Source organism: Prunus dulcis, chromosome 3 (genome assembly GCF_902201215.1).
Source record: "Prunus dulcis chromosome 3, ALMONDv2, whole genome shotgun sequence".
Classification (NCBI taxonomy): Eukaryota; Viridiplantae; Streptophyta; class Magnoliopsida; order Rosales; family Rosaceae; genus Prunus; species Prunus dulcis.
Window position 1 is genome coordinate 21,410,522 of NC_047652.1, and position 27,911 is coordinate 21,438,432.

A 27,911-nucleotide genomic window follows, 5' to 3' on the forward strand; every position below is an offset into this window, starting at 1 on the left:
CATGTCCTTTGTGTTTTGTTTGGGTATTTTTGAATGTGTGGTCTTCTCTCTTTTGGGCTTTTTGCAAAAGCAGCAAAACTTAATTTAAAAAGCAAAAAGTTGATGTCGGTGGAGATGCAGGGGATCGAACCCTGTACCTCTCGCATGCAAAGCGAGCGCTCTACCATTTGAGCTACATCCCCGTCTTGGTAATCTTTTTCAAAGTAGACTATTTATCCAATCGGAAAGTCAAAGTTTCTTCCAAAACCAAAAGGATGTGCTCTTTCTCTACCGAATAATTTATACATCACTAATCACTTACTTTTCCCAATTTCCCCATCAGTCAAAGTCTCATCCCAAAGACCCAAAGTCAATGCAAAATCTGCAAGCAGCTGTTAGTGGTCTCCCTCACCTTTATATATACATTAATTGCATTATATTTATTTCCTATTAATATTCTGTGATGTAATGTTCCCCTGCATGACATAAATTTCACAATAAACAATGGAGAAAAAAGAGCCAACCACAAAAAATAACTTGAGAAATTTGTTTAGCTTAAATTAGATTATTTGTTTTTTTTAATTTGGAGATGATACGTGTACTCTGAATAAGTGAAATAACTTAGGAAACTAAACGCAAAGCCCGACCTCCATCCATCACCCACCCCTACCACTCCTTACTATCTTTAAACACATGGTTAGTACTTAGATTGCTTTTAGTTTGGTGGTTAGAATAAGTAGTATGATTGGATTAGCTTAATCCAAAGTCATGTTTGGTGTAAAAAAATGAATGTGAATAAGATAAAAGATAATTTCACCGTAATTTCATTATGTACATTTTTGTAGGATGACGTATCCTACCAAAAAGGTGGAATACATAATCAAATTATTCCAACCCCTTTGACTTTAGACACAAGATTCAAGACTGAAGACATACGACACAAACCTGGGACACTAGTATCAATCTTACCTGTTAATTCAAACCAAACATATAACTCAATTTATGTTTTAGTTTAAGCATAATGTTTGCAACGTAAATTCTCATTTAATAAGAACACAATCTAATAAATTGTGATTAATTCATATTATAATAGAAAATAATGAATATGTCAATCTAATGACTATAAACGCCTCGCATCCACTGCGAATTTGCATTACGGAAAAATTTGATAGAAACATCCTATGAACAAAAAGAATGATGATTCACTATTGGGCCTTGAAAAATAGGTAGGATAAGTGGGCTTGGCCCAAACATATTACAACCCTAGAGAATTGGGAAGTGACCAGTCTTTCCTGCCTTAATAAAAGTTAAAAACACACTCACTTATCCCTAATTCATTGCTTAAACTGGCGGCGGGAAAATAAACGCAAAATAAATTAAAAAAAAGGTTAAGCATATTTCCAAAACTCTCAAAAACCAAAAAGCTCCAAAGGTGGGCTTGAAAAATAAAGTGCACCACCCCACGCGTGTACGAAAGCGCGTGGTATCGGAATATCCCGTCTACTTTTTCCTCGCAAGCTACAAGCAAAGACGCACACTTAATAGAGCGTACGTCTCCCTGCCATCTCAACCGTTGATCATCCAAATATCTTCATCGAACGGCCATCAGCAAAGAGCATACCAACTCCTGCAAAGTACATTAGTACCTCTGACTCCGTGCCTTAGGTTCGGGTACCCGAGGCTGAGGTTCTGGTTCCGAGCCTGAGGCGGCGTTTTCCTCTGAGACTCTCTGTGAGTTGGTTGGAAAACATTTTTTTTGAGCAGTGTTTGTTTGGATCGCTTTATCTTCGGCTTTGGTCCGAGAAATGAATTTCGGTTTCTCACTCTTCTAGTCTTCTCTGCGCAGAAACAAACTGGTCTTAGAGAGAGAGAGAGAGAGAGAGAGAGAGAGCTCAGAGGCAAAGGCATAGTGAAAGAGAAGAGAGCCATTTGCGTCGTCGTTTTGGAGCTTAAGCAACTGTGAATTGAGCTACAAGAGAAGAACGACGCCGTAGTGTCCACGCTCTTGAAGAACCCTAATTCTCTTGGCTTGGATCACAGTGTGAGCTCCCAACTCCACCTTTTTCTTGCTCGCCTCGCTAACACCTCCTTGTGTTGCTCTAGCTTCCTTCTGGTGTAAGAATGAGCCATTAGAGTTGGAACTATTGAGGTTTTCTGTTTCTAATTTTTGTCAAATTAGCTCGGAAATGCTCAATTCTGGTGATTCTTTTGGGTTTTGGGGAGAATTGAGGTTTCAGTGCTTGTTTGGTAGAGATATGGTTGGTTTTTTTAGGGTTTTTAAGTGTAAAATTTGAGTTTTGCTTTTGCTTTAATTTGGCTGTCTATGGCTTGATTAATTTTTTTTTTAGTGCTTTCGGTTTAGTCTTTGAAATGTTTTTCGAAACTCCAGAGCTCACATTAGCTTAAGTTTATGATAACTTTGCAATTTTGGTTATGGTGGATATTAGCTCTTGAAGTCTCGTGAGATTCATAAATTCGGTGCTGCAAAATCCAACAACGGATATTTGCTTGTGTAGCTCCTTTTCAAGACACCAGAATATAGAGAAGTTTGAATCTTTTTTATTTATTTATTATACAAATATTCAAGAAAGCTTGAATCTAAAAGCTGCCATCCAAGCCCCTAAAGCTCTCTCTCTCTCTCTCTCTCTCTCTCTCTCTCTCTCTCTCTCTCCCCTTCAAATTACAATTAATTGAATAAGACACATACAACTAGTTGTTTGACACTTGCATGGAATTTGAAACCTTATTGTCGCGGGTTCCAATTAGCAGACCGATGTAGTGGTTCTCCATAAATGAACCCACTTGAGTTTGAATTCTAATGTAAATTTATCCTTTTGGTTTCCATGGCTTTTAATTTTGGACAGTTTACTAGCCTTACTGATATATGGTTCTTTTGTTGAAATTGCCTGCCAGTACTTCTAGTCTCATTTGTTCACTGAAACTTTCTTATGCAGGATAATTTTAAGAGATGCTGCTGTGGATATTTCATGCCATTTTGGAGCACACCTCTCTTTTCAAATGTACTTATTAAGCATGTGAGAATGCCTTTAAGCAGAATTGTAGGGATGAGGCAGTCTGATGCATAATGATCATAGCTATTTTCCACAAAATCAATTAGCTGGGAAAATTTGGTGCCTGGAAATTTAATGCCAGGTAACGAAATTGAAGGCAGGATCCACAAATTATATGAGCTAGATAACTATTCTCATCAATCTCAAGTTGCGGATGGTAATTGGCCTGTGCTTTACAATCAGTGGCATGAAAAACAAAGAGAGATCAGTGAACCTCTAAGTTTCAATCTGAAGAGTAATGTGCAACAATTAGGTATGGCTTCACTTTCTATGGTCTTCTTGATTGCTTTATAATTTATCTGTTTTGATTTTCATGACTGCATGGGAGTTTGCATTCTGTTTCTCAAATAGTGGACAAGTCTTGGAAAATTAGATTCTGTATTTCCTGAAGACAGTTGCTTCATGATAACGTGAAATACCCATTTCGTGTTTTTGATTTAATGTATCTGTTGTGGTATTTGCAGATTCTGTGAGAGGACGTGGCAATCAATCCTTGACTTTTGATAAAAATTATACACAATTGGCTCAGAGACCTGGATTGTCCAATATTCAAACTACAGACCTGCATCTGAAGACGAATGGCTTTATGCTTGGACGACAGGATTTCGGAGAAAGGCAGAATCAACTTGAGTTTTTGGGTGAGAGCACAGTTTTTTCTCCACATAATTTAACTTCGAGAGGCTTATCTATCCTTCAATCAGAGCAAGAAAATGCATCAGGGGCTGGTGATAGCCCCACCCTGACAACCAATTCAGAAAGGTCTGAAATTACTGAAGCTTCCACTGAGTTTAACTTTGTTGGAAAGCAGCAGCAACTTGTGAGGGGTCAACAGCAAGGCATTCCACAACTTCACTCAATGCAGCAGTCTGGGTACACTGACATGCAGTTGTTGCAGCAGCACGTGATGTTTAAAAACCTGCAAGAACTTCAGAGGCAGCAGCAACTGCAACAATTTGGTGATACAAGGCAACAGAATTCCGTAAATCAGCTCTCAGCAATGAATAAGCAGGCTGCTGGGGTTCAGTTTTCACCTCTCATCAATGGAACACCTGTTAATGATACATCACAAATGTTTATGAACTGGGTGCAGCGAGGTGGATCTCCTGCTGGGCAAAATGTATCTAATAGAGTCATTTTTTCTCAAGAGCAAGGTCAGACTTTGAGTTCAATGGGTCCAGCTCCTCAGCAGTTCGATGTCTCTTTATATGGTACTCCTGTGGCTAGTGGAAGAGGGACTTTGAATCAGTATTCCCATCTTCAGGCGATGTCTCATGATTCTGAAAATTTGTTGGCTAAGGCTAGCGATCAAACACAGAAGCCTGTTATGCAGTCATCAGGCTTCACTAACCCCTTTGTAGGTGATCATTGCACTACTGCTTCTCCGGAGCAGGGTTGCTCGCCTCAAGGGGCATTCATTTCCAAACAAGGATTTCAGGGAAAGAATGTGCTTGGACAAGTTACTAATCAGGGTTTGAATTGTGGATCTACATTGGGCAACCTCCAGCAAGGGAATACGTTGCAAGCAAATACATCACTGCAGGAAATCAGTGGAAAGCAAGATCCAGCTGGTTGGCTTGGAACCTTTCAGAAAAAAACAATGCAGCATGGCCCTTCACAGGGTTTGGTTCCCCTAGATCCAATGGAAGAGAAGATTTTGTTTAACACAGAAGATAATTTTTGGGATGCTTCTACGGTAAAGCGCAGTGATATTGGTGCTGGAGGCTTTGGAAATGCGTTTGAACAGACAGGATATTCAGATGCATTTCCTTCTCTCCAAAGTGGAAGCTGGAGTGCACTTATGCAGTCTGCTGTAGCAGAAGCTTCCAGTAGTGATACCGGGCCACAGGAGGAGTGGAGTGGATTGACTTTTCAGAATACAGACTTGTCAACTGGTAATCAGTCTTCAAACATCTTGGACAGTGAGAAGCAACATGGAAGTTGGGCTGATAACAACCTGCAGAGTGCCTCTTCCTTAAGTTCAAAACCTTTTCCCATGCTTAACGATTCCAGTGTTAATTCTAGCTTTCCTGGCTTTCCACAGCCAGGCATCCAATTCCCAACAGAGCCCCAGGATGAATATCATGAATCCATTCAGAAGTCTCCCAAAAACACGAGTGAGTGGTTGGATCGCAACCCTCAACAAAAGCTATCTGTGGAGAGAAGTCAACAGGTTCAACCACATTTGCGTTTGGACAACACATGGGCCAGTCAAATAAATGAGCACTCAGAATGTGATCCACGTCAGCAGAGAATAGACTCCTATGGTATTGCTGGCCAACCAAGTGGTAAACCAGAAGGTATGATTCATTTTCGATCCTCTAGTGGAAATGCTGCTATTTTCACCTCCCATGACATTGTGGGTGATTTTTGGACAGGTGAGAGTGAAGCCATGTACAAGAGGAACTCTGATGGTTCTCTGTGGAAGAGGGACGGTGATTGCAGGGTAAATTCATTTTCCAGATCAACTGGACAATTGGAGCAAATACAATCTGGCTCAGAGGATACTCTGAGGAACAGAGAAAATTCACATGTATTTGACTTTCATTCCTTGCAAAATTCACACATAACTAAGGTCCATCAGGAAACCAGTCACCAAGTCCAAGATAATAATAAGCTTGATTACATGAAACGTATCATATTTAGCAACAAAGAGGAGAATGAGGGCATCAGAGAAAAACAGCATCCACTGAGTAATAGCTCTCATGTTATTGGGAACTCTTATGGGAGGGAGGGCGAAACATATGAGCAACAGCAAAATTGCTACCAAGGCGACAACACTTATGACAGTAAGCGAGCTGATACATCTACTACCGTCTGCAGATCGGGGGATCCTAGTGGCATGCATGTCACTGCACGAACAAGGTAGTTTGCTTAGGAGATAATGATGGATTGGAAGTTTTTGATTCATGCCTTATATTTCTTCTGCATACTAATGAGCATTTCACATTCTCTCTTCTGCCATCATAATTATTTACCTTATGCTCATATTGTTCAACACATTTTACTATTATCTGCGTTCCAAACTATTTTTATGAGAAATTCACTCTTCTCTTCTATTTTGTATGTTCTCGTGGAATCTTTTGATGGCTAACCTCAGCAGTCAAAATATGTTTCATCTTCTTAGCAAGGTTGACCAGTCGAAGGAAAATAGCTCTATAGCACAATTTGGGCCTTCTGGATTTAATCCATTATCTGAGGTAACTGAGGCAAAAACTCATGGAGCATCTGTTGCTCATATGTACAATCAGTCTTCTGCTTCTCAAGGTTTTGCTTTGAAATTGGCTCCTCCATCTCAGCGGCAGTCCAATTCAAACACTCTCTTCTCCTCTCAGGGTATGCTACAACCAGAAAGTAATCCAAATCAAATGCAAATGGATTCTGATTTAGGAGAGAAAAGCCAGAGCTGGTTACCTACTCCGTCATCCTCTCAATCTTTGCCCCAGTCACATGAATCATCACCAAGAGCCCGTTGGGATGATAAATTTAGTATTGCGGGACAATCAAGCATCTCCTCATCTTATATGCATGGGAGCTCTATTGCAGAAATTACATCCAGTCCTACATTTCCAAGGAATCAGCTTCAAACACAACATCTGTTTAGTGTGCCTGGAGCAGGTCCATCTACACAGGCAATATTACCTGGTACTGCCAGTAGACATTCACCTTCCAACCGTGTTCTATCTCAAGGTACTTCTCAGCAGATTTTTATCAACCCTGGTGCTCAACAATTCCCTGTTCTTGAAGCTGTGCCAGTATCTCAGTCTCCTTATATGTCAGGCATGCCTGCACGGGGTGGAGCTTCCGTGAGGCCACAGGGTTTATGGACAAATAACCCAAGTCAGCAACATCTTTCTGGTATGGAAACTCAAAAGGTTTCTTTGATAAATCATGATAGCATGGATACTACTCCGTTGGCTTCAGAGCTAAATAGTCTAAATACTCAAGAAGGTGGATATAGGTCATCAGAATTTGGTGCCTCTTCTATGAATTCACAAGGCTTCATTTCTTCAGAAGAGCAACAAGGGAAAGAGAGGGCCCAGAAGCCAATGTCATCTGGAATGCTTGATGCATCACAGACAGGGGTAAGGAATGTCTCTGATCCAAGAGCTTTGGCCTCTGACTCATTGTTGAATCCCTCTGCAAGAAATCTTGGATTTTTTGGGCAAGCTTTAAAATCTTCACATGCCTTTCATCAAAATTACTCCCCGCTGCGCCAAGTGCAGGCAATAATGAATGTAGAGACTGATCCAAGTGAGAGGGTTCTGGATGAACAACAGGTAACTGCTGTGGCAGGGCAGCAGTCAACTTATGGTCATAACAAGGATGATGAACTGAGTTCTGCATCAGCTCTAAAGTCATCACCACATGGAAATTCCAAAGCACCAAGTTTCTTGACTGATGCAAGAGAAGATCCAAGTGTAAAAACTTCTTCACCATCTGTTTTCCAAGCCCAAGGCATGGTTGCATTTGGTGAAAGTGATTCCCAGAGTCAATCTACTGGTAATACTGTGTTATCTAATCATGCAGAAACTTCTTGGGGTAATTTACGCATGGCACCCAACTGGTTTAAGCAGTATGGGACTTTCAGAAATGGGCAGATGCCACCAATGTATGATGCAAGGCTTGCACGGACTGCTGCAGGGCAGTTCTCTCTTGTGAAGCCTTCGCAGAGTCTAAACATACATTCTCCCGTGGAACAGATAGATGCTTCTGATGCTAGTCAAAGCAGCAGAGTCTGGCCAAGTACAGCTGCCAATTTAGTGGGAAGTGAACCATTCGCTCCTTCTGTGTTGCCTTCAGATGCCATTGATGGAAATACAGTTAGTGTTAGACCAAAGAAACGCAAAATTGCAACATATGAACTTCTACCATGGCACAAAGTGACACAAGGGTCCAAAAGAGTTCAAGATATCAGGTATTTTGTTATTGCCCATTTCTTTGCTTTTATGTCAATCTTGGTGTGTAGAAGATGAGTTACTTCTGATTAGATATTCTTATCTTTCTTCTCAAAGACTGATCTTTTTAACCCACTGAAATGCACAGCTGACCCTTTTCGCATCTGTCGCTTGAATGCAAGAAAAAAATGTTATCTTATTTTAGCCTAATTTCTTCTTAAATTTCTCTGTTCTCGTACATACACCCAGCATACACTCTCCTTGGGTCGTTTTCTGCTCATGTTTGTTAACTTTTGGAGTGCACTTGTTTTTGCAGTATGTCAGAGCAAGACTGGGCACTGGCATCCAATCGGCTGATTGAGAAAGTGAGCTTTTAGTTAAATAGATCATACAATGTAATTCATTTCTACTTTAAAATTTCATCCAGATACTTGGATCCAAGTGTTTATAATATCGTTCATTTTTAATGGCAGGTTGGGGATGAGTTTGAAATGTTTGAAGATGGGCATCAAATCCTTCGATCTAAGAGAAGGCTTATTTTCACAACACAGCTTCTGCAGCATTTGCTTGGCCCTGCACCCGCATCCATTCTCTCAGCAGATGCTGCTCTGTACTATGATAGTGTGATATATTTTGTTGCTAAATTATCATTAGGGGATGCATGCAGCCTGACCTGCAGCAAAAGAAACAGTGCTCATATGCCACCAAACGACGGTAATATGTAAGTGTCATCTTCATGGTTTTTTGAAAAATTGAGAGAGGACTTGTAATCTGATTTGAAGTTTACAAAAAATACTTGTAGTTGAAATTGTATGCACTCGAGGATTTGGCCTTCTACGAAGTAATTTCTGTGTAAATGATTTGTAGGATTCTGGAAAGGCTTAAGTTTTCTGAGAGTATTGATGACCAGTACTTTTCAAAAGCTGTTGGAGACTTCACAAATAGATCGAAAAAGCTGGAAAATGACTTACTGAGGTATGGCAAAGTTTTCCCTTCCTGAAATCCTTTTGACATTTCTGGTAACTACACTGTCATAGAGTCTTTCGAGGGATAAATGGCAGAAAAATGTTTCTTGGAACCAACTTTAAGCAGTTGGACTAAACCTCTGCTAGAAGTTTACTGGGGTACTCATATATTTTTGCCCAATATAATCACCTATCTATTCCCAAGGTTCCGGACCAAAAAAGAAAAAGAAAAAAACTATATTCCCAAGGGTAAAATAAATATTCTGTGTTTTTCGATTCAGAACTACATAGTGTGAGAATTGGATAACCTTTAAAATTCTGCCTTGATAATTTTTCAGAATCGATACCTTTAGTATATGTAGCTATGCATTGAGCCGTATAGTTAAATTTCTCTTATATCATGATATCTTTTAATGTTGCAGGTTAGACAGGACGGCATCAATTTTAGATTTAAGGCTGGAATGTCAGGAGTTGGAAAGATTTTCAGTCATCAACCGGTTTGCCAGGTTCCATGTCCCCCGAGCAGATATGTCTGCAATCTCTTCTTCATCTGGTACAGTACCAACTGCACTAAGACCATGTCCCCAGCGATATGTCACTGGACAGCCACTGCCGAGGATTCTACCAGAGGGGGTACAGTGTCTTTCACTGTGATTATCATGATTGATCCTCTCCCCAACAGAATCCTCTTCTCTTTTCATCTATATTTGCATTCCTTATCCCGCTCATGCACCGGTCTATGATCACTTTTTACTGACATATATGCTGGCATTGAAGAAGGAAGATGGAATGCAGGAAGTGGTCGAACCCAAGTAACGAAGGCTGCTCGTTCATTTTTGAACCAACACCTATTGTTGTCATTTTTGGGAAAGTACATATTGTTCTTTTGTATATTTTGATGAAGTTCCAAGGAGAATAGGTAGTACCTGAAGTAGCAGGAGGACCGTTGGTGTGCACGTGTCTCTAGTTGCCTAAGTTGTTGCATAAATTAGTTTAATTTAGCATACCTAATTTATACAGGAATATCTGGTGGCTAAGAGCACTGTAGTATTTCCTCATCTCTTTCTCCCCCTCCACTTTTTTCCCTTTTTGTCTGTTTACAGGTCTTTTGCTGCATAAAAGCTGTGCTGGCTGAACTGGAGAGTTGGGATGTTTGAGGGGCAAAGCAAATTAGTTAGTCAAATTGAATAATATTCTGGAAAAAGGTACAGTTTGGTTGTAATTTTATATTCCAACAGATGCTTTTATTTTACTCTGGAGACTCCACCACAAATATGGGAGAGTTTTTAAAAGTTTCTGACTGTGCCCCCTTGCCCCTTAATGATAATATCTTTTCATTGGTCACGTGTCTTCCCATGTTGATGATACCTTGACTTGGATTACAATTTCTATTGGGGAGCACAAAATCTCTCTGAAAAGGTTGCCCGAAGCTTCCAATTCCATGACAACTTTTTCTGTTGTTTGGTTTGAAAAGTACAAGGTTTCAGTTTCAAGATATTGATTTGATTCTGTGTCCCTCAAATGTCATAAAGCGTTGCATATGCGCATCTTAAGATGGAGTAAAAGACAAGACAAGACAAGGAAAGGCTTTTTATTAATTATAGTACAGAGGACAAAAACTAAACAAAAAGGTATGGAATGGAATGGTGTTGGATTGGATTCTAAGTACTTGCTTGTTTGTCTTCCATTGGAAAATTGACTGAAAGCAGCAGCCACTGACACGTCAGACAGTTTGTGATCCTCCTCCTCCCTTATAGTATTAACTAACTTAACTAACCTGGTGTCCACCCTGTCTGCATCAGAATCTGATCCATTCATGATTGGAAAGTGATGTGAAAATTGAAAACTGAGAAAATCCTAAACCAGGAGAAAAACGACCCACCAAAGATTTTTTATTTATTTAAATTTTTTGTTTGTTTTGTTTTTCATAAAATGATGATAAAACCTGTGGGGTTGGTTTTGGTTCGGCATGCATGTTATGAGGAAGCTTGGATTTGGTGGGCTTAGGTGCTTTGTACGGTACAGGGGAGATCACTGTTGACTGCTGACAACAACATCGATTTGGTGTTTTTGTTTTCCGAAAAGGCAAGCACTTCCCTGTAATTTTACCATCATCTCCACAAATCTCCACGTGGGTTTAGGACTTTTTGCCAACTGGAATGTAGGACCCGAATCACCATGGATCCACCAAATATTTCTTAGGAATGTTGGGATAATTCCTTTTGGCGGTGTACTATATATTTATGCGGTCCTTGGTCCTTGACCAATATTTTTATTGTTAGATAAAAAGGCTTTGTTGGTCCAATAAATAAAAATAAAAGTTACTCGAAATTAGTTTTCCTTTTTTCACATAGGAATTCTGTGTTCCTAGCTTGGCTAGGAATTCCTTCTTTTGTAGGAAAAAATAAAACCCTGCGAGACTAGGATTACTTTTCACATCCCACGCTATAAAACCTTCCATTCAACCCATTAGAACCACAATACAAACAAATCTCAAACAAGACTTCAAGAAAAGCCATTAGAAGCACAACACAATATACACAAATCTCACACAAGACTTCAACAAAAGCTATAACCACTCTCTCTCTCCCTCTCTCAACCATGCAAAAGGCCATGCAAAAGACTAAGCGAAAGGAGGATTGGGATAAGGGCTTTTGCAACGATAATGGGTTCTGTTCAGACTGCAAGACATACACAGACGTTGTGCTCGACCACCGGTCCGGTGACACAATCTGCACCCAATGCGGCCTGATTCTTGAAGATCACGCTGTGGATTTCACCGCCGAGTGGCGAAACTTTGATGATCAAGACTCTAACAACGATCCGTCACGCGTCGGCGCTCGCTCCGATCCTTTACTGGACAGTGGTGTTCTTACCGTTAACATCTCCAACGACAACAAGAAGGCTGCTTCTTGTGTTCTTCCTCGGCTCCACAAGACTCTCCGAAACCCAGACAAGTCTCTCCACATTGCTTTTGAGACCCTTGGTATGATGGCCGACCGGCTAGCCCTAGTTACGGCGATACGAGACCATGCCAAAGAGCTGTACAAGAAGGCCGACGATCGCAAGTTTTGTAGGGGAAGAAACTGTGATGCTATAATGGCTGCCTGCCTCTTTCTTGCTTGCCAAGAAAAGGGTCTTCCCCGAACCTTAAAGGAAATCGCGATGGTTGCCAACGGTGCCACAAGAAAAGAAATCAACAGAATGAAAGAGCTCTTGAAGAAAATACTAGAGGTTGATTCGAAGACTACAAATGTTGGGGATCTTTCGCGGCGGTGCTGCTCCATGATTGGTATGGCTAATCAAGATATGAAGGCTGTGTTGGAGACTCTCAACAAGTCGAAAGAGGTTGATGTAAGGAGAAGCCCTAAGTCTGTTTTGGCAGCGGTTATGTACATGATAGCGCAGCTCTCCAATGACAAGTCAACTCGAGATTTAACTCTTCATGGTACATAACTCAAACTAATTAATCTCTCCAATTTTCATACATATTCTGTTTAATTTTTGACAATTTGGTTAATTTTCATGCATATTTTGTTTAATTTGGTTTCAATGATTTCTGTAATCTCTTAATTAATAAGCATATATATAATTAATTTAAATCCAGTTAATTTATTAGTTCCAAATTAATGTCGTGTCATGTTTTTAATCTGGTAATCTTGAAGCATTAAGAGGGCTTATTGATCATATTGCAACATTTTAATTTGCAATTTTGATATTTGTATGCATGGATTTTAACACAGCTGTGTGTGGATATTGCAGATGTCTCACAAGCAGCTGATGTCGCGGTAGCGACAACTAAGAAGGCATACAAAGATCTATATCCCTATGTTTCAAGGATAATACCCAACTGGTTTGTCAAGTTGGAGGACCTCAAGATACTTTGCCTCCCTTGAAGGTGTTAGAGCCGATCAATAGAACATTGAGGGTAGGCTACTTGGTTAGTCCGACGACAGAATCCTTATGTACAGATATTACTCGCCTAATCCTCTAGAACTAACATAATCTGATTTTTTTACTTGTTTACTTTCTCCCATCAATTCATTATTACTGGGAAGGAAAATATGGAAGAAAAAAAATTGAGATATTAAACATTTTCCAAATAAGTTCTGTGGATGCTTTATGCATATTAAATTTGTACAAAAGACCAGAGTTTCACTTTATGTTATTTATCATGACGCACGTCTCCATCATTATTATAAACACTTTATTTCTACAAATTATTCTACAATGAAATTCTACAATGGTCAAGTGAACGAAAGGTCCAACTACAATCGTTTGAGATCAGTTGGACGAAAGGTCCAACCTTGCAGTTGTCAAGCTCATGGGACGAAAGGTCCAATCTAGTGAGTGAATCATGTTTATCGACATAATGTTGTACACAACATCCTACATCAGAAATTCGTCTACATTAGATATTTGTCTACATCAGAATTCAACTCAATCTACAACTTTGAAGTGATTGATATTCAGCTCAGCGTTATCAACAATTTTTATGCAACTCCCCAAACAAGACTCTTGTCTGGGGACTTCTGTTTGGGTAAAATTATTCTATGGCCGAGCTTTATATGGATTGGAATTCTATTCAGAGATGGTCTTCTACTTTGAGACTAATTAGGAAGCCTACTTCTACAAAGATTTGATTATCTCCAAGCTATTATATAAAGGCAACTTTCAAACTTGAGAGGGGTTCCTAAAGGCTTTTCTCTTGGTTCCTCCGATGATAACTCAACCCTACTATATCGATATTTGATCTTGTTCATCATAATTATGCGTGTTATGGAAGTAATTAGGATATGGGTTGTGAGAATTAAACACTTTGTACCTTTTTGTACTTCTTCATTCAATAGTAAAGATACCCCAACACGCCATGGACGTAGCCCGATTATGAATGAACCACTAAATCTCTTGTGTCGCTTGATTGCATGTTCTTACTTAACTTCTATTTGCAAGTGAAATCCCTAAGCACTAGAACTCGTTCCAGGGGATGGCTTGCTTGGTCATGCCAAGTTGGTTTAAAAGGATTGCTGACCTCCATCTCGAAGAGGTCATTTTTTGTTGAACCAATTTTGGGCATCAATAATAATTATTTTCAACTTTAAGCATTTCATCATAGTAAATGGATATGTTGATGCCTAAAATTGGTTCAACAGAAGATGACCTCTTCGAGATTGAGGTAGGGGAATTCTTTTGGACTAGGTCAGCGTAACCAACCAAGTCGTCCTCCAGAACCTGTAAAACAAGATAGCTTCAGTGGGTGACACTAGTCTGGTGTCGCCCAAGGATCCTCCGATGCATAAGTCAGTAGAGTGTTTGTGAGTAAAATTGCACAATAAGTTCTAGTGCTTAGAATTGCTTACCTTTCAAAAAGGATGATCTAAACCTTTTATATCATCCCAGACGACCTAATCTTTTTATTTGAAGTGGAACTCCAGAGCGAATCAGCTCTCCTTGAACTAGGACTCCATAACAAACTAACCCTCCTCGGACTATGACTCCATTTAGATAGGCTTCATGGTGATCTTGAAACATCCCAACCTCTTTTAGGACTAGAAGTCCTTTGAGTGAACACCACTTAAACCAAGTTGATGTTAGTCTCATGCGCACCGAGCCCAAGCTCATGGACCAATGGGCCCATATGCCCACACGAGTCAGGGTGGAAAAATATATGGCGACTAGGCTCGAGCCCAGCCCAACTACTAACACTGTGGTCTAGCCCAGCTTGACCACTTACACCATGCTCTGGCCCAACTCGACCACTAACACCATGGTCTGGCCTAACTCGATCACTAACACGTGCTCTGGTCCAGCTTGGCCTAGAAGTATTTTACCTCACAAACAGGATATATGATTGATTGATGTTCCGAAGGCTATATCCAAAGCAAAGGCAAACAAATAGTGAATAAGCCATCATAATGAATACAAGTTTTGGTTCAATGAAATTAAGTTAGTGGTTATAGATTTATCAATTGAAAGAATGTATTTTGACAATTCTATTGGCAACCTGGGAAGAGTTCTGTATTTGATACAATAGTTGTTTGCTTTCTTTCTGGTTGGTCTCTTTGTACTTTATGGCCTTCGTGCCATTGGAATGAATCTGCTACTGTCGACGAAAAAACAATAACTTTTCTTGCTTTGTTTCTACTCTTCTATATATTGGGATATGGAATCAGACCCTTACTCATCCATTTGAAGAAAAAAAAACCCAAAAAAGAAAAACATCTAACAAGATGAAGAACTTGACCTCTATTTATGAATGCAATGCAAATACTAATTTAGTCCAACAAGTTGTTGAGTTCTGTTATGGTCTTTTCTTTAATAGTCATTCAATTAAAGCAAGAGAGTCCAATCACAATCATGGATGGAATATGCAGAACCAAAGGTTCAAAGGGTAATTTTGCAAGACTTCCTAGACAAGGCCTTACTAGGAAAGCTACCGAAGCTCAAGCGACTGTAGCAGCACACTAGTAGCTTTTCAGAAAAGCACTTCTATGAGGGGTTTGTTTGTTGATTCGGTCAATACTTCCACGAGGGTTTGTTTGTTAGTATTTTAGATAGGGGGGACAAATAAGGGTGGAGCCGCTAGGGACCAGAGTGGTCCCGGCCTTTTATTAAATAAAAAAATTTGTATATTGATATATTTTCTGATACTATTAATATTTTGTTTTCTCTTATTTTTTATGTTAATCCTCTTCTTTCTTTTTTATTTTTTTATTTTAATATTTATGGTTTTCTGAGTTGTGAAAATTTGATTTATTCTCTCTATTGGGTTTAATAAATCTTGCAATTTATGTGTAGATTATCAAAAGGAAAAAGTTGTACAGGTTTTTTTATATATGCAATATATAATATTTTGGTAATTTTGGATACTTTGGTATGCATTGTGAGTTTATATATATATAAAAATTACTTCTTCATATAATCACTTCAAGTGGTTTTAAGTGATTTTAAGAAGAATCACATGAGAGATGCTTCTCCCTAGAATCACTTTTAAATAATTATATGAAAAAGGACGTTGGAGGTGCTTCTACCCCATAATTTCTTGGTGTTTTTGTTTTATGTCATTTTACAATCTCCATGTGGGTTTAGGACCTTTTGCCAACTGGAATGTGGGACCCAAATCACCATGGTCTGGAAGTCCTTTTTGCCGATTGTAATAACTTGGCTAGGAAGTCCTTGTTTTTGTAGCAAGGCTTATAAAAAGAGAAAACACTACGAGACTAAAATTAATCTTCACATCCCATATACAAACGTATCTTTCAACCCATTTGAAGCACAATACACACAAATCTCAAACAAGACTTCATGAAAAGCCATTAGAAGCCCAACACAATATCCACAAATCTCAAACAAGACTTCAACAAAAAGCTATAGCCTCTCTCTCTCTCTCTCTCTCTCTCTCTCTACCATGGAAAACGACAGTGGGTTCTGTTCAGACTGCAAGGCATACACAGACGTTGTTCTCGACCACCGGTCCGGTGACACAATCTGCACCGAATGCGGACTGGTTCTTGAAGAACGCGCTCGCTCCGACCCTATAACGGACAATGGTGTTCTTACCGTTAACATTTCGAACGACAACAAGAAGGCTGTTTCTAGTGTTCTTCCTCGGCTCCACAAGACTCTCCGAAACCCAGACAAGTCTCTCCACATTGCTTTTGAGTCCCTTGGTGTGATGGCCGACGGGCTAGCACTCGTTGCCACGATACGAGACCATGCCAAAGAGCTGTACAAGAAGGCCGACAATCGCAAGTTTTGTAGGGGAAGAAACTGTGATGCTATAATGGCTGCATGCCTCTTTCTTGCTTGCCAAGAAAAAGGTTTTCCCCGAACTCTAAAGGAAATCTCGACGGTTGCCAATGGTGCCTCAAGAAAAGAAATCAGCAGAATGAAAGAGCTCTTGAAGAAAATACTAGAGGTTGATTCGAAGACTACAAATGTCGGGGATCTTTCGCGGCGGTGCTGCTCCAGGATTGGTATGGCGAATCAAGATATGAAGGCTGTGTTGGAGACTCTGAACAAGTCGGAAGAGGTTGATGTAAGGAGAAGCCCTCAGTCTACTTTGGCAGCGGTTATGTACATGATAGCTCAGCTCTCCAATGACAAGTCAACTCGAGATTTAACTCTTCAAGGTACGTAAGTCAAACTAATTAATTAATCTCTCGAATTTTAATTTCATGCATGTTTTGTCTAATTTGATTTCAATTATTCTTTTAATCTTCTTAATTAGGAAGCACATAATTAATTAAAAGCCAGTTTATTACTTAATTAATGTTGTGTCATGTTTTTCAATTTAAGATGGGGCTTATTGATCATATATATTGCAACATTTTAATTTGCAATTTTGATGCTTGATTTGTATGCATGGAGCTGTGTGTGATATTGCAGATGTCTCACAAGCAGCTGATGTTGCGGTAGCGACAACCGAGAAGGCATACAAAGATCTATATCCCTATGCTTCAAGGATAATACCCAACTGGTTTGTCAAGTTGGAGGACCTCAAGAAACTTTGCGTCCCTTGAAGGTGTTCAAGCCAAACGATATAACATTGAAGCTAGCCGTTGACATTGACAAGAGTTTCCTAATTAAATTGTAACAAGTAGTTTTTACGGATACAAGTCTAGAGGGATTGGGGGGTGCTCTATGAGGGGCGAAGGTTCCCTTTCTTGCTTTAAGGTTGAGAGAATAGACTACTTGGTTAGTCCAACGACCAAACCCTTATGTGTAGAGATTGCTCCCTTAATCCTCTAGAACATAATCCGATTTTTGTACTTGTTTACTTTCTCCCATCAAAAAATTATTATTGGTTACTAAAATATGGAAGAAAAAAGTTGAGATATTAAGCATTTTCCAAATTAAATAAGTAATAACAAATTCTGTGGATGCTTAATACATATTAAATTTGTATAAACGACCAGATTTTCGGAAAGCTGGGCCCAAGCCCATTTCACAAAAGACCAGCGCTCAAAACCGTTATTGTCCAACAAGAATTCTATAGGGAGATATGGTCGAGGTAGGGAAATGAAATCATAGCCCCGCCATGAGCATGATTTTTTATTTGATATTCTATTTTAAACCAAAAATAAAACCAATAAATCCATACAGCAGAGAGAAAGAACAAATAATCAACAATTTATTGGCTCAATCCAAAAATAATAATAACAATCAAACAATTTAAAAGACTGGTGGGGAATAGAATTATTTGATTCCAATTCAGACCAAAGCATATGAAGACAATGCCTTGACCTATTGACTCTTTGCATGAAAGTGAGTCAATGGCACATACAAAAGATTGAAAACTAGAGCAAAAGAAAGAAAGAAAGAAAGAAATGGTCAAGCCACATGTTTTGGTGATACGTATCCAGCACAACACAAGGGCATGTAATTCCTTTGATGGAGCTTTCAAGATGCCTAGCCAAACATGGCATCAAGGTCACATCTGTAAATACAGAGCATATTCACATGCAAATGCAAAATGCATTGGCAATGGAGGATGATGACATTGGGTTCATCTAGTATTTATTACTGATGGGCTAGAATCATTGGAAGATAGGAAAAAACCAGGGAAGCTTTCTGAAGTAATCATGCCCCGAACATTCGAGGAGCTTGTTGAACGGATTGTTGGATCAAATATCTTGTGTTATTGCTGATCAGAGTCTTGGATGGGCCCTGGAAATTGCAGAGAAAAAGGCGCTCAAGCGAGCTGCTTTCTGCCGAGGAGCGGCTGCACTTTTAGTACTTGGATTCAGCATTCCAAAGCTGATTGATGAAGAAGTTATTGGCAATGATGGTGAGTAGTAAGACTATAATCTCTATCTCCAAATTTTTCCTAGTCAGCAGCATGATCATATCACTAGCAAATGAAATATGTCTTAGAATGTAGCAATGTTGGTTTTGCTGTTACAAAATTGGAACATGTTATAAGGACATTGAAATGAATAATAAGCGGCAGGTCTTTACCATGACAAACTTCAATTATACTTCTCTTTGCAGGAACTCCCACAAAGGAACAAGTAATTAAGTTATTATCACCAGATATGCCTGGCATGAACACGGTAAACTTGGTGTGGGCATGCCTCGGCAGCAAGGCTTTGCAGAAAAATGTGTTTGAACTTATGGTTAGGAAAAACAAATCAATAAAATTAGCAGACTGGTTACTTTGCAACTCAACCTATGACCTTGAGCCTGCAGAGATTCTACCAATAGGTCCACTTTTGGCAAGCTACTAAAATATAAAAACTATGAGAGAATATTTGTTTGTGGGAATTTTCTGTATATTCTTCTCTTTGTAGGAGGTCATATTTATAATACAACAAAACCTAAATGAGCAAATAATTAATAAATTCCTAAATCTATTCACAGTAGGAAATCAGGAATTAAAGTAAATCAATTACAATTATAATAGGAATTCTTGGTGTGTAAGGAAAGTAAGTCAATATCCACAAGTCACGCCAACACTCCCCCTCATGTTGGTGCATAGATGTCGCCAATGCCCAACTGATCCAGTGAATTGTGGAATGCTTTACTGGAAATTGCCTTTGTCAAAATATCCGCCAATTGATCCTCGGATTTCACAAAAGGAAACTGAAACACTTTAGCCTCAAGCTTCTGTTTGATGAAGTGTCGATCCACCTCAACATGTTTAGTACGATCATGTTGAACCGGATTCTGTGCAATGGCTATAGCAGCCTTGTTGTCACAAAAGAGATTCATTGTGGATGTAGGTTTATACCCAAGTTCAGTAAGCAACTTTCTTAACCAAAGAAGTTCACAAATCCCTTTAGTCATGCCTCTGAACTCGGCTTCTGCACTGGATAAAGCTACTACATTCTGTTTCTTGCTCCTCCATGTCACCAAATTACCTCCCACGAATGTGAAGTAACCCGATGTGGATTTTCTATCTGTTACATTACCTGCCCAATCTGCATCTGAATAACCATCAATATTTAGATGACCATGCTTTGAGAACATAAGTCCTTTTCCAGGTGCAGACTTCAAATATCTAAGTATCCGAAGAACTGCATTCATGTGGTCTTCACTTGGAGAGTGCATAAATTGACTGACAACGCTCACCGCATAAGCAATGTCTGGTCGAGTATGTGACAAATAGATCAATCTTCCCACTAACCGTTGGTATCTTTCTTTGTTAGTTGGAACTTGATCCGGATATTCTCCAAGATGATGATTCTGAACAATAGGAGTGTCCGCAGGTTTGCAATCTAGCATTCCTATGTCCGTCAACAAGTCCAAGACATATTTCCTTTGAGATAGAAATATGCCTTGCTGCGATCGAGCCACCTCAATTCCCAAGAAATACTTGAGTCCACCTAGATCCTTCATCTCAAACTCAGTAGCCAAATAGTCTTGTAGCTGTGATATTTCCTGTTTATCATTCCCAGTAATAATCATATCATCAACATAGATTATTAATGCTGTTACCTTCCCTTTCCGATGTTTCAAGAACAGAGTATGATCTGAGTTGCACTGTTTGAAACCATTGTTCTTCATTGCCATGGTGAACCGTCCAAACCATGCACGTGGTGACTGTTTCAATCCATACAATGCTTTTCATAACCTGCAAACTATTCCAGTCTGAGTAGTATTATATCCAGGAGGAATGTCCATGTACACCTCCTCCGTGAGTTCGCCATGTAGAAAAGCATTCTTTACATCAAACTGGTGTAGTGGCCAATCCAAATTAGCTGCAAGGGACAATAAGACTCTGACGGTGTTTAACTTTGCAACTGGTGCAAAAGTTTCTTCATAGTCTATACCATAGGTCTGTGTGTACCCTTTTGCCACAAGTCTTGCCTTGTATCGCTCGATAGATCCATCTGCATTATGTTTTATAGTAAACACCCATCTACATCCGATAGTCTTTTTTCCTCGTGGTATAGTCTCCAATGTCCAAGTCTGATTTTTCTCAAGAGCTTTCATCTCCTCTTTTATAGCTTGGACCCACTTAGGATCTTTCAATGCTTCGGAGACCTTGGTTGGAATATGGATAGCAGACAACTGATGCACAAAAGCCTTGAGTGGTTCAGACAGCTTCTCAGTGGATACATGATTTGCAATTGGATACTTGGATGTCTTGCCAATATCAGGTGAATAACGGTTTGGTGGCTTCCCACGATTTTGCCTGAAAGGTAATTGATATCCAATAGTTTTATCCTCTAAATGCACAAGTCTAGTAGGAGTATTTACCTCAAAGATATTCTCAGGAGATTGGTCCGTTGGTACTGTTGAATGAGAGGGGGGTCTTCATCTTGTTGTTCTGAGTTGTCTGTAAGAGTATGACTCGAATCAAAAACATCTTCGCAAGGGTTAGGCGATCGATCGTTGTTTGGCAAAGAGCATTCGCACGTGCTAGACTCGGGACGATCGATTGTTATTGTTTCTTGGCCGAGAGCAATCTTCGTGCATAGATGAATATCCTCATGTTCCAAGCTGCTCCAATTGAGCTCTTCACTCGGTATCTCCCCCTGAAGAGTAGAATTGGATGCTGGGTCATAGAAGAACATATCTGATTCTAGAAAGGTGACATCCAAAGTGACATAGGTTCGCCGGGTAGGAGGGTGATAACATCGGTAGCCTTTCTGATGAGTGGCATAACCCAAAAAAACACAACGAAGCGCACATGGATCAAGTTTGCTTCGTTGATTTTTGTGGAGATGAACGAAGGCCACACAGCCAAAAATGCGAGGGGTAAGCACCAAAACAGAGGGCAGAGGCCCGTGTTGCGCGAGCACTTGTAATGGAGTTTTGAAGTTCAAGACCCCAGATGGCATGCGGTTGATAAGGTGGACAACAGTGACGACAGCATCATCCCAGTGATGACGAGGAACATGGCCATCAATGAGAAGAGCACGGGCTGTTTCAAGGAGATGACGATTCTTCCGTTCGGCAACACCATTTTGTTGTGGTGTCTGGGGGCAAGTTGTCTCATGAATAATGCCATGTGTCTGGAAGTAAGTCTGAAAATCATGATTAACAAATTCTCCACCGTTGTCAGAGCGAAGAATCTGTATTCGAGCATTGAACTGTGTTTCCATCTGTTTGTGAAAGGATTGGAACAGGGAAAACACTTCATTCTTATTTTTCATCAAATAAAGCCATGTCATCCGTGTACAATCATTTATGAATGTGACAAACCAACGAATACCGGAATGAGTAGAAATAGGTGAGGGTCCCCAAACATGAGAATGAATTAAAGCAAAAGGAATAGTACTTTTATTCATACTTAAAGGATAGGATGCTCTATGACTCTTGGCTAGAATGCAAGTGTCACATTTAAAATCTGAGTCCTTAAATACAGAAAACAATTCGGGCAATAAGTGTCTCATATAACCAAAAGATGGATGCCCCAAACGTCGGTGCCAGAGCCAAATTTGTTGGTGCTTGTCATCAGATGGATGCTTTACACTATTGGCACGTCCCATACTGAAGTCATCCACATAGTACAGCCCCCCTCTTTTAGTACCACGCCCAATGATCTCCTTGGTGAGAATATCCTGTAGTAAACAAAAATTGGGATAAATTAGTGCACAACAATTTAGTTGTTCAGTGGCCTGACTTACAGACATTAATTTATTGGACAAAGATGGAACGAGTAGAGTATTAGAAAGGGACAGAGAAGGTGAAAGGGCAACAGTGCCGGCCCCTGTCACAGGATAGGTAACTCCATTTGCATTGGCAATACTTGTGCGGCGGGGTGTAGTGGTGTGCAAAAAATCATTCGGATCAAAGGTCATATGATCAGTGGCGCCAGAATCAATTATCCAACCAGTAGTATCTCGTAGATTAGAAGTATGAAATGCATAACCACAGTTACCTGAGACATCCGGAAGCGCGGGACTATCAGGAAGATCTACCTGCGGGAACAAGGCTAATGGGGGTTCGGTAGAGACAAGAGCAACACGGCCGGAATTACTAGCAGTTTCTTTGAGCTTGCGAGCGCGGAGGTTCTCCCACCAATCAGGATAACCATTTAGCTTAAAACAGGTGTCACGGGTATGTTTGAGGTTGCCACAGTGCGTGCAACCACTTCCATCAGTCGGAGCCTTGGGATGGGAAGGTGGGATGGTTTTAGGAAGTGGCGCACCAGCAGCAGTAGCATATGACTGGATCTGAAGGTGGGCCGCAGTAGAGGAATTATGGGGCTGTCCGGCACGAGTAGGGGGACCTGATCGAGGCGTACTCTTGGCCGCTAAGCCAGCACCAGTGGCTCGATCGGATGAACCCATCATCACTGCTTGTCGAACATCTTCACGGCGAACATAGGCATAAGCTTGGTCAACAGTAGGGAATGGAGTCATGTGAAGAACATCACTTCGGGCCTTATCAAGACGACCATCAAGGCCATCAAAAAATATGTAAACTCGATCTTCCTGCAGAATATCATTATAGCGCTTGATATCACTTTCATACTCCATCATATTTGGACGACGAAAATCAATTTCTCTCCATAAGCTTTGGAGAGTATTGTAATAGGTTTCAATGGAGCCACCAGCTTGTCGCATACGAGAGACTCGTCGTTTCAGATCATAAACCTGAGAGGTGTCAGTGCCATCATAGTAAGTTGTGGCAATTGCATCCCACACTGCTTTTGCCGTCGAAAATCGAATGAAATTGCCAATCAAGCTCTGCTCCAGAGAATTGATGAGCCATCCCTTCACAATAGAGTTCTCGGTGCGCCAGCGAGGAAACGTTGGAGCGGTCGAAGGAGGTTGTGGAAGATCGCCATTAATATATCCCAATTTGTCTTTGCCGGAGATATACAACTCTACAACTTGGGACCATAGGGCATAGTTGGTGCCATCCAACTTTATGCCAATCTGTGCAGCGGAAGCTTCATAGGTAATTGTCGTCGGAATCGTTGTCTGATTCGGGTTCAAGGTGGTCGTCTGATTCGAGGTCGGGTTGTCGTCTGAGTCGAGGTCGGGGTCGTCTTGGTAGGATCCTGATTTAGGATCAATTTCGAGGTCTGAGTCTGCATCTGAATTAGTTGAGCCACCTGGGCACTCAACTCGGCTATAGTTGGTTGAGAAGGAGAGGAGGAAGCAATGGTGCTACCGCCATGAGGATTAGAAGAGTCATCCTCCCCCATGGTGGCGGCTAGGGTTTAGAAACTAGAGTTAGCAATCCCAAGATCGCCGCTCTGATACCATGCTAAAATATGAAAACTATGAGAGAATATTTGTTTGTGGGAATTTTCTATATATTCTTCTCCTTGTATGAGGTCATATTTATAATACAACAAAACCTAAATGAGCAAGTAATTAATAAATTCCTAAATCCATTTACAGTAGGAAATCAGGAATTAAAGTAAATCAATTACAATTATAATAGAAATTCTTGGTGTGTAAGGAAAGTAAGTCAATATCCACAAGTCACGCCAACACGAGCAACCGTCTCAAAGACTCTGCAGGAAACTTGTGGCTAGGAGACTTTTGTTTAAACTGGCTTGATCAACAACCACCACAATCATTCATATATGTGGCTTTTGGTAGTTTCACAGTTTTTTATCCAAAACAATTCAAATAACTGGCCTTGGGGCTTGAGCTCTCCAATAGACCATTTTGTGGGTGGTTAGACCTGATTTTACACACACAGAAAATGAAGCCTACCTAGAAGGATTTCGTGACAGGGTAGCTACTCAGATAGGAGTGGGTTCATTACCCACAGAGAAATCACAAACAAGGTGGGGCAGCTGCTAGGAAACAGTAATTTTAAAGCAAGGGCTTCGGATATCAAGAAAATGGTTATGAATGGTATCAAATAAGGTGGTGCTCATACAAAAGTTTCAATAGTTTTGCTCAATGAATGAAAGAATAGGTAAGTTCTTCAAGCATTGGTTTGAAATTTAAATTTACTTCTTGGAAGGAGTTGAGATCAAGCTGGTGTGTAAACTACAAAAACAGTAACCAAAGCCCAGTTTCCATATTTAACATCTTCAATACTTCCACAAAGAATAAAAGGCAGTTCCAGCAGTCATAGAACAAAAATATAAAACAATAGAGTGAAGAAACTAAAGCCATTGACTGAAAGGATCAACAAAACAACAATATAGGGGTTGTTTGATAACCTTTTCATTTTCACTTTTTTGGAAAATTGAAAACATGTTTGATAACAAATTTCGTTTTTAGTTTTCAAAATCACCCTTATTTTTTAAAACAACTTGAAAGTGTTTTGAGGCTTCAGTTTCAGTTTTTTGCACTCCTATTTCATTGATTAATTTCACATCACCACACATAAAATAATGCACTTTGAGTTACCAAAACTCTGTATTTGGGACCTCTAGACTTGGGCCGGCCGCTCGATTCTTGAGTTTGGCCATGAACCCAGTCCAAACCTTGGGAATTCCATTCAAAAATTCACCCCAAAAAAAAAAATTTATTTGAATTCGAAAAAATTCGCCAAAAAATACTTTGAATTTTTTATTACATTCATTTTTATTCTACGATCTCAAATTTACAATTTGACCCCAAAAAAATTTGAAAATTGAAATAATTACAAAACAACTTTTGTTCAGTTTCAGTTTTTTCTTTTTTTGAAAACTGAAATTAGTTACCAAAAAAACAATCAACTATGAAATATAAACAAAAGAGACAAAATGGTTGACTCCCCAACTGTGTATACAATGCCAATGAAGGCAACACCAAAGTAATGGCTACTAAACCGATGCTCCAAGCTCCTTCTATATATATGATACGATTCAGAAACCACATTCGAAAACATCTTTAAGTGGAAAAAGGAAAAATGAAGGCACGTGAGATAGTTTGTGAAATGGTTTGGATGCTCCAAGCTCCTTCTATATATATGATACGATTCAGAAACCACATTCGAAAACATCTTTAAGTGGAAAAAGGAAAAATGAAGACACGTGAGATAGTTTGTGAAATGGTTTGGATTCTAAGTCTCTCTCGAAGGAAGTTGAGGTTCCACACTAAAATCAATTGGCAATGGGAGAGTAACTCAACTCCTTATAAGCCCTAGTTAGATTTCTTAACTTTCCAATGTGTGACATTTTCACCTTCATATTCTCACATGTCATTGCACAATGATTTAAAAGTATAGCCGCGCTGCAATACTCTATAAATAGAATATTTTAAAAGTACACCCGCGCTACTATACCCTTTAAATAGCATGATCTTATTTTCCTTTTTTAATTACTTTATTTAATAGTTATGTTTTAATTATTATTTACTTAGTCAATACTTAATACTTAAATTTTTTTATTAAATAAAATAAATACCATTTATTAAGTAATATAATTTATGAAGTTAATTAAAATATTTAATTATTCACTAAAGAAATAATATTTAAAACATAATTACTAATGAAAGTATTTAAATAAGAGTACCGCCACGCGGCTATCATTTTCAATTTAAAGAGTATAACCGTGCGGCGGTACTCTATAAATAGAATATTTTAGCAGTATAGCTGCGAGACTATACTATTTAAATATAATAATTTAAAAGTACAGCCGCACGGCGATACTCTATAAAATATAATATTTTAAATAGATAACCGCACGATTATACCCTTTAAATAGCATAATCTTGATTTCTCTTTTTTAATTACTTTATTTAGTAGTTATGTTTTAATTATTATTTACTTAGTGAATACTTAGTATTTAAATATTTTACTAAATAAAATAATTACCATTTATTAAATAATATAAGCAAAATTGTGGTAATGGTCCCTCAAATAAGACCTAACTTTACTTTTCATCCCTCATGTCGCAAAATTGTTACAGTGATGTTTCAATTAGATCTCATGTTTCATCATTGGTCTTTCTGTCAACCGAGTTAAATTTTCTGTCAAAATTAAAGGCAAATTGGAAAATTCATATAACCAAGCTGATGTTGTCGCCAACCATCAAGCCATGGTTTGTAAATTCCCAAACCCAAAACCCAAAAAGGGGAAGGAGAAGAAATCCCTAAACTCAAAAATCCAAAATAAGTTAGTTGTAAATTCCTTATTAAGCTCACCCAACAAACATAATCATTTTCAGGGATTCTTCCTACAGAACCCGGCCAAAGTAGAAAAAAGAAGAAGCTGAGAAAAAGAGTTCTCAAAGAGTGCCACTATTTCCACATACCTGTCCTATTTCTCTACTCATCTTATCTTCCCAACCACCGTGTAAATTTGAAAAAAAACACAATCTTATCTTTCCACCCATCATTATTCCTAAAATACCCTTTAATTATTAATTCAAAGCAAATTCTTTCAAAAACTCAACTTATATCCGTTTTACTGCCTAACCCGTATTAAGGGAAACCCCCCTTTCTTTCCTCCAAGCCGATTGTGGTTCTTTCAAGAGTTCATCCCTCTTTCTCATCCTGGTGGAGGTGACGCATGGACTTTGTGATGGGAGAGGTTGCGTGCTGTAGAAGAGGGGATTTGAGTATTTATTTTCTTATTTATTTATTTTAATACATATATGGTTGAAGAACATGAAGTTTAAGAATGGGTTCGAATGCTTATGGTCCCCAGGCTCCTATCATGTTGATCTCCCTCAATCAAATAATACCAATCGCTTGTTGTTTGAAGCAACAACTTCATTACATAGAATTTCATGAAATCTTAAAATGACAATAGGAGCCTTTAAAGGATAAATTAATTTTGCCCACATTTGTTTCGCAGAGAAAATTATAGTACCTTTGAGAGAAATTATATTTATGATGGAAAAATAGTAAAACTATGGGAAGCTTTTAGAAAACAAAGAGAATGGCTAGACGAGGAAGAAGAAGTTGTGTGCTATGTGAGGGTCAAGAATTTAAGTTAATAAAACGCTCTATGTATTGTGAGATTAATCCAATGGCTGGTATAAAATGGTTGCTCACACTTAGGCGAGGGAGATTGGTTTTATCCCTAAGTCCTTTGAAGTTATTTTATAAATGGGTAAATTTATATTTAAAATTTTGAAAATAAGATAAGTGAGTGGGAAAATAAAACAGAGTTGTGGAAATTGCAGCACTCATTCTCAAAATAGAAAA

The 27,911-nt window shown here is 39.2% G+C and overlaps 3 protein-coding genes, 1 non-coding gene and 1 pseudogene across 9 annotated transcripts; 4 read left to right on the forward strand and 1 right to left on the reverse strand.

Annotated features, from left to right (window-relative positions):
* Positions 1-109: 109 nt before the first annotated feature.
* On the reverse strand, positions 110-182 carry TRNAA-UGC. Its single transcript has one exon. It is a non-coding gene; the product is annotated as a tRNA-Ala (tRNA).
* A 1,568-nt stretch (positions 183-1,750) lies between these two features.
* Positions 1,751-10,254, forward strand: LOC117620707. Of its 6 annotated transcripts, none has more exons than XM_034350870.1 (10): positions 1,751-2,020; positions 2,934-3,303; positions 3,515-5,347; positions 5,426-5,912; positions 6,148-6,247; positions 6,383-7,965; positions 8,262-8,310; positions 8,419-8,666; positions 8,813-8,920; positions 9,333-10,254. In XM_034350870.1, exons 2-10 carry the CDS (start codon positions 3,126-3,128, stop codon positions 9,562-9,564), a joined length of 4,818 nt encoding a protein of 1,605 aa, XP_034206761.1. In that variant the 5' UTR covers positions 1,751-2,020; positions 2,934-3,125; the 3' UTR covers positions 9,565-10,254. The 6 variants fall into 6 exon arrangements, with proteins under 6 accessions (XP_034206761.1, XP_034206762.1, XP_034206757.1 ...); XM_034350871.1 differs by having other exon boundaries at positions 6,151-6,247; XM_034350866.1 differs by having other exon boundaries at positions 1,751-2,094; positions 6,148-7,965.
* Positions 10,255-11,511: 1,257 nt separating this feature from the next.
* Positions 11,512-12,809, forward strand: LOC117621985 (transcription initiation factor IIB-like). Its single transcript, XM_034352501.1, has 2 exons — positions 11,512-12,358; positions 12,673-12,809. Exons 1-2 carry the CDS (start codon positions 11,512-11,514, stop codon positions 12,804-12,806), a joined length of 981 nt encoding a protein of 326 aa, XP_034208392.1. The 3' UTR covers positions 12,807-12,809.
* Positions 12,810-16,135: 3,326 nt separating this feature from the next.
* Positions 16,136-17,725, forward strand: LOC117620708 (transcription initiation factor IIB-like). The gene is made up of 2 exons (XM_034350872.1): positions 16,136-17,042; positions 17,299-17,725. Exons 1-2 carry the CDS (start codon positions 16,319-16,321, stop codon positions 17,430-17,432), a joined length of 858 nt encoding a protein of 285 aa, XP_034206763.1. The 5' UTR covers positions 16,136-16,318; the 3' UTR covers positions 17,433-17,725.
* On the forward strand, positions 17,554-24,626 carry LOC117621986 (annotated as a pseudogene).
* The last annotated feature ends 3,285 nt before the right edge of the window (positions 24,627-27,911 follow it).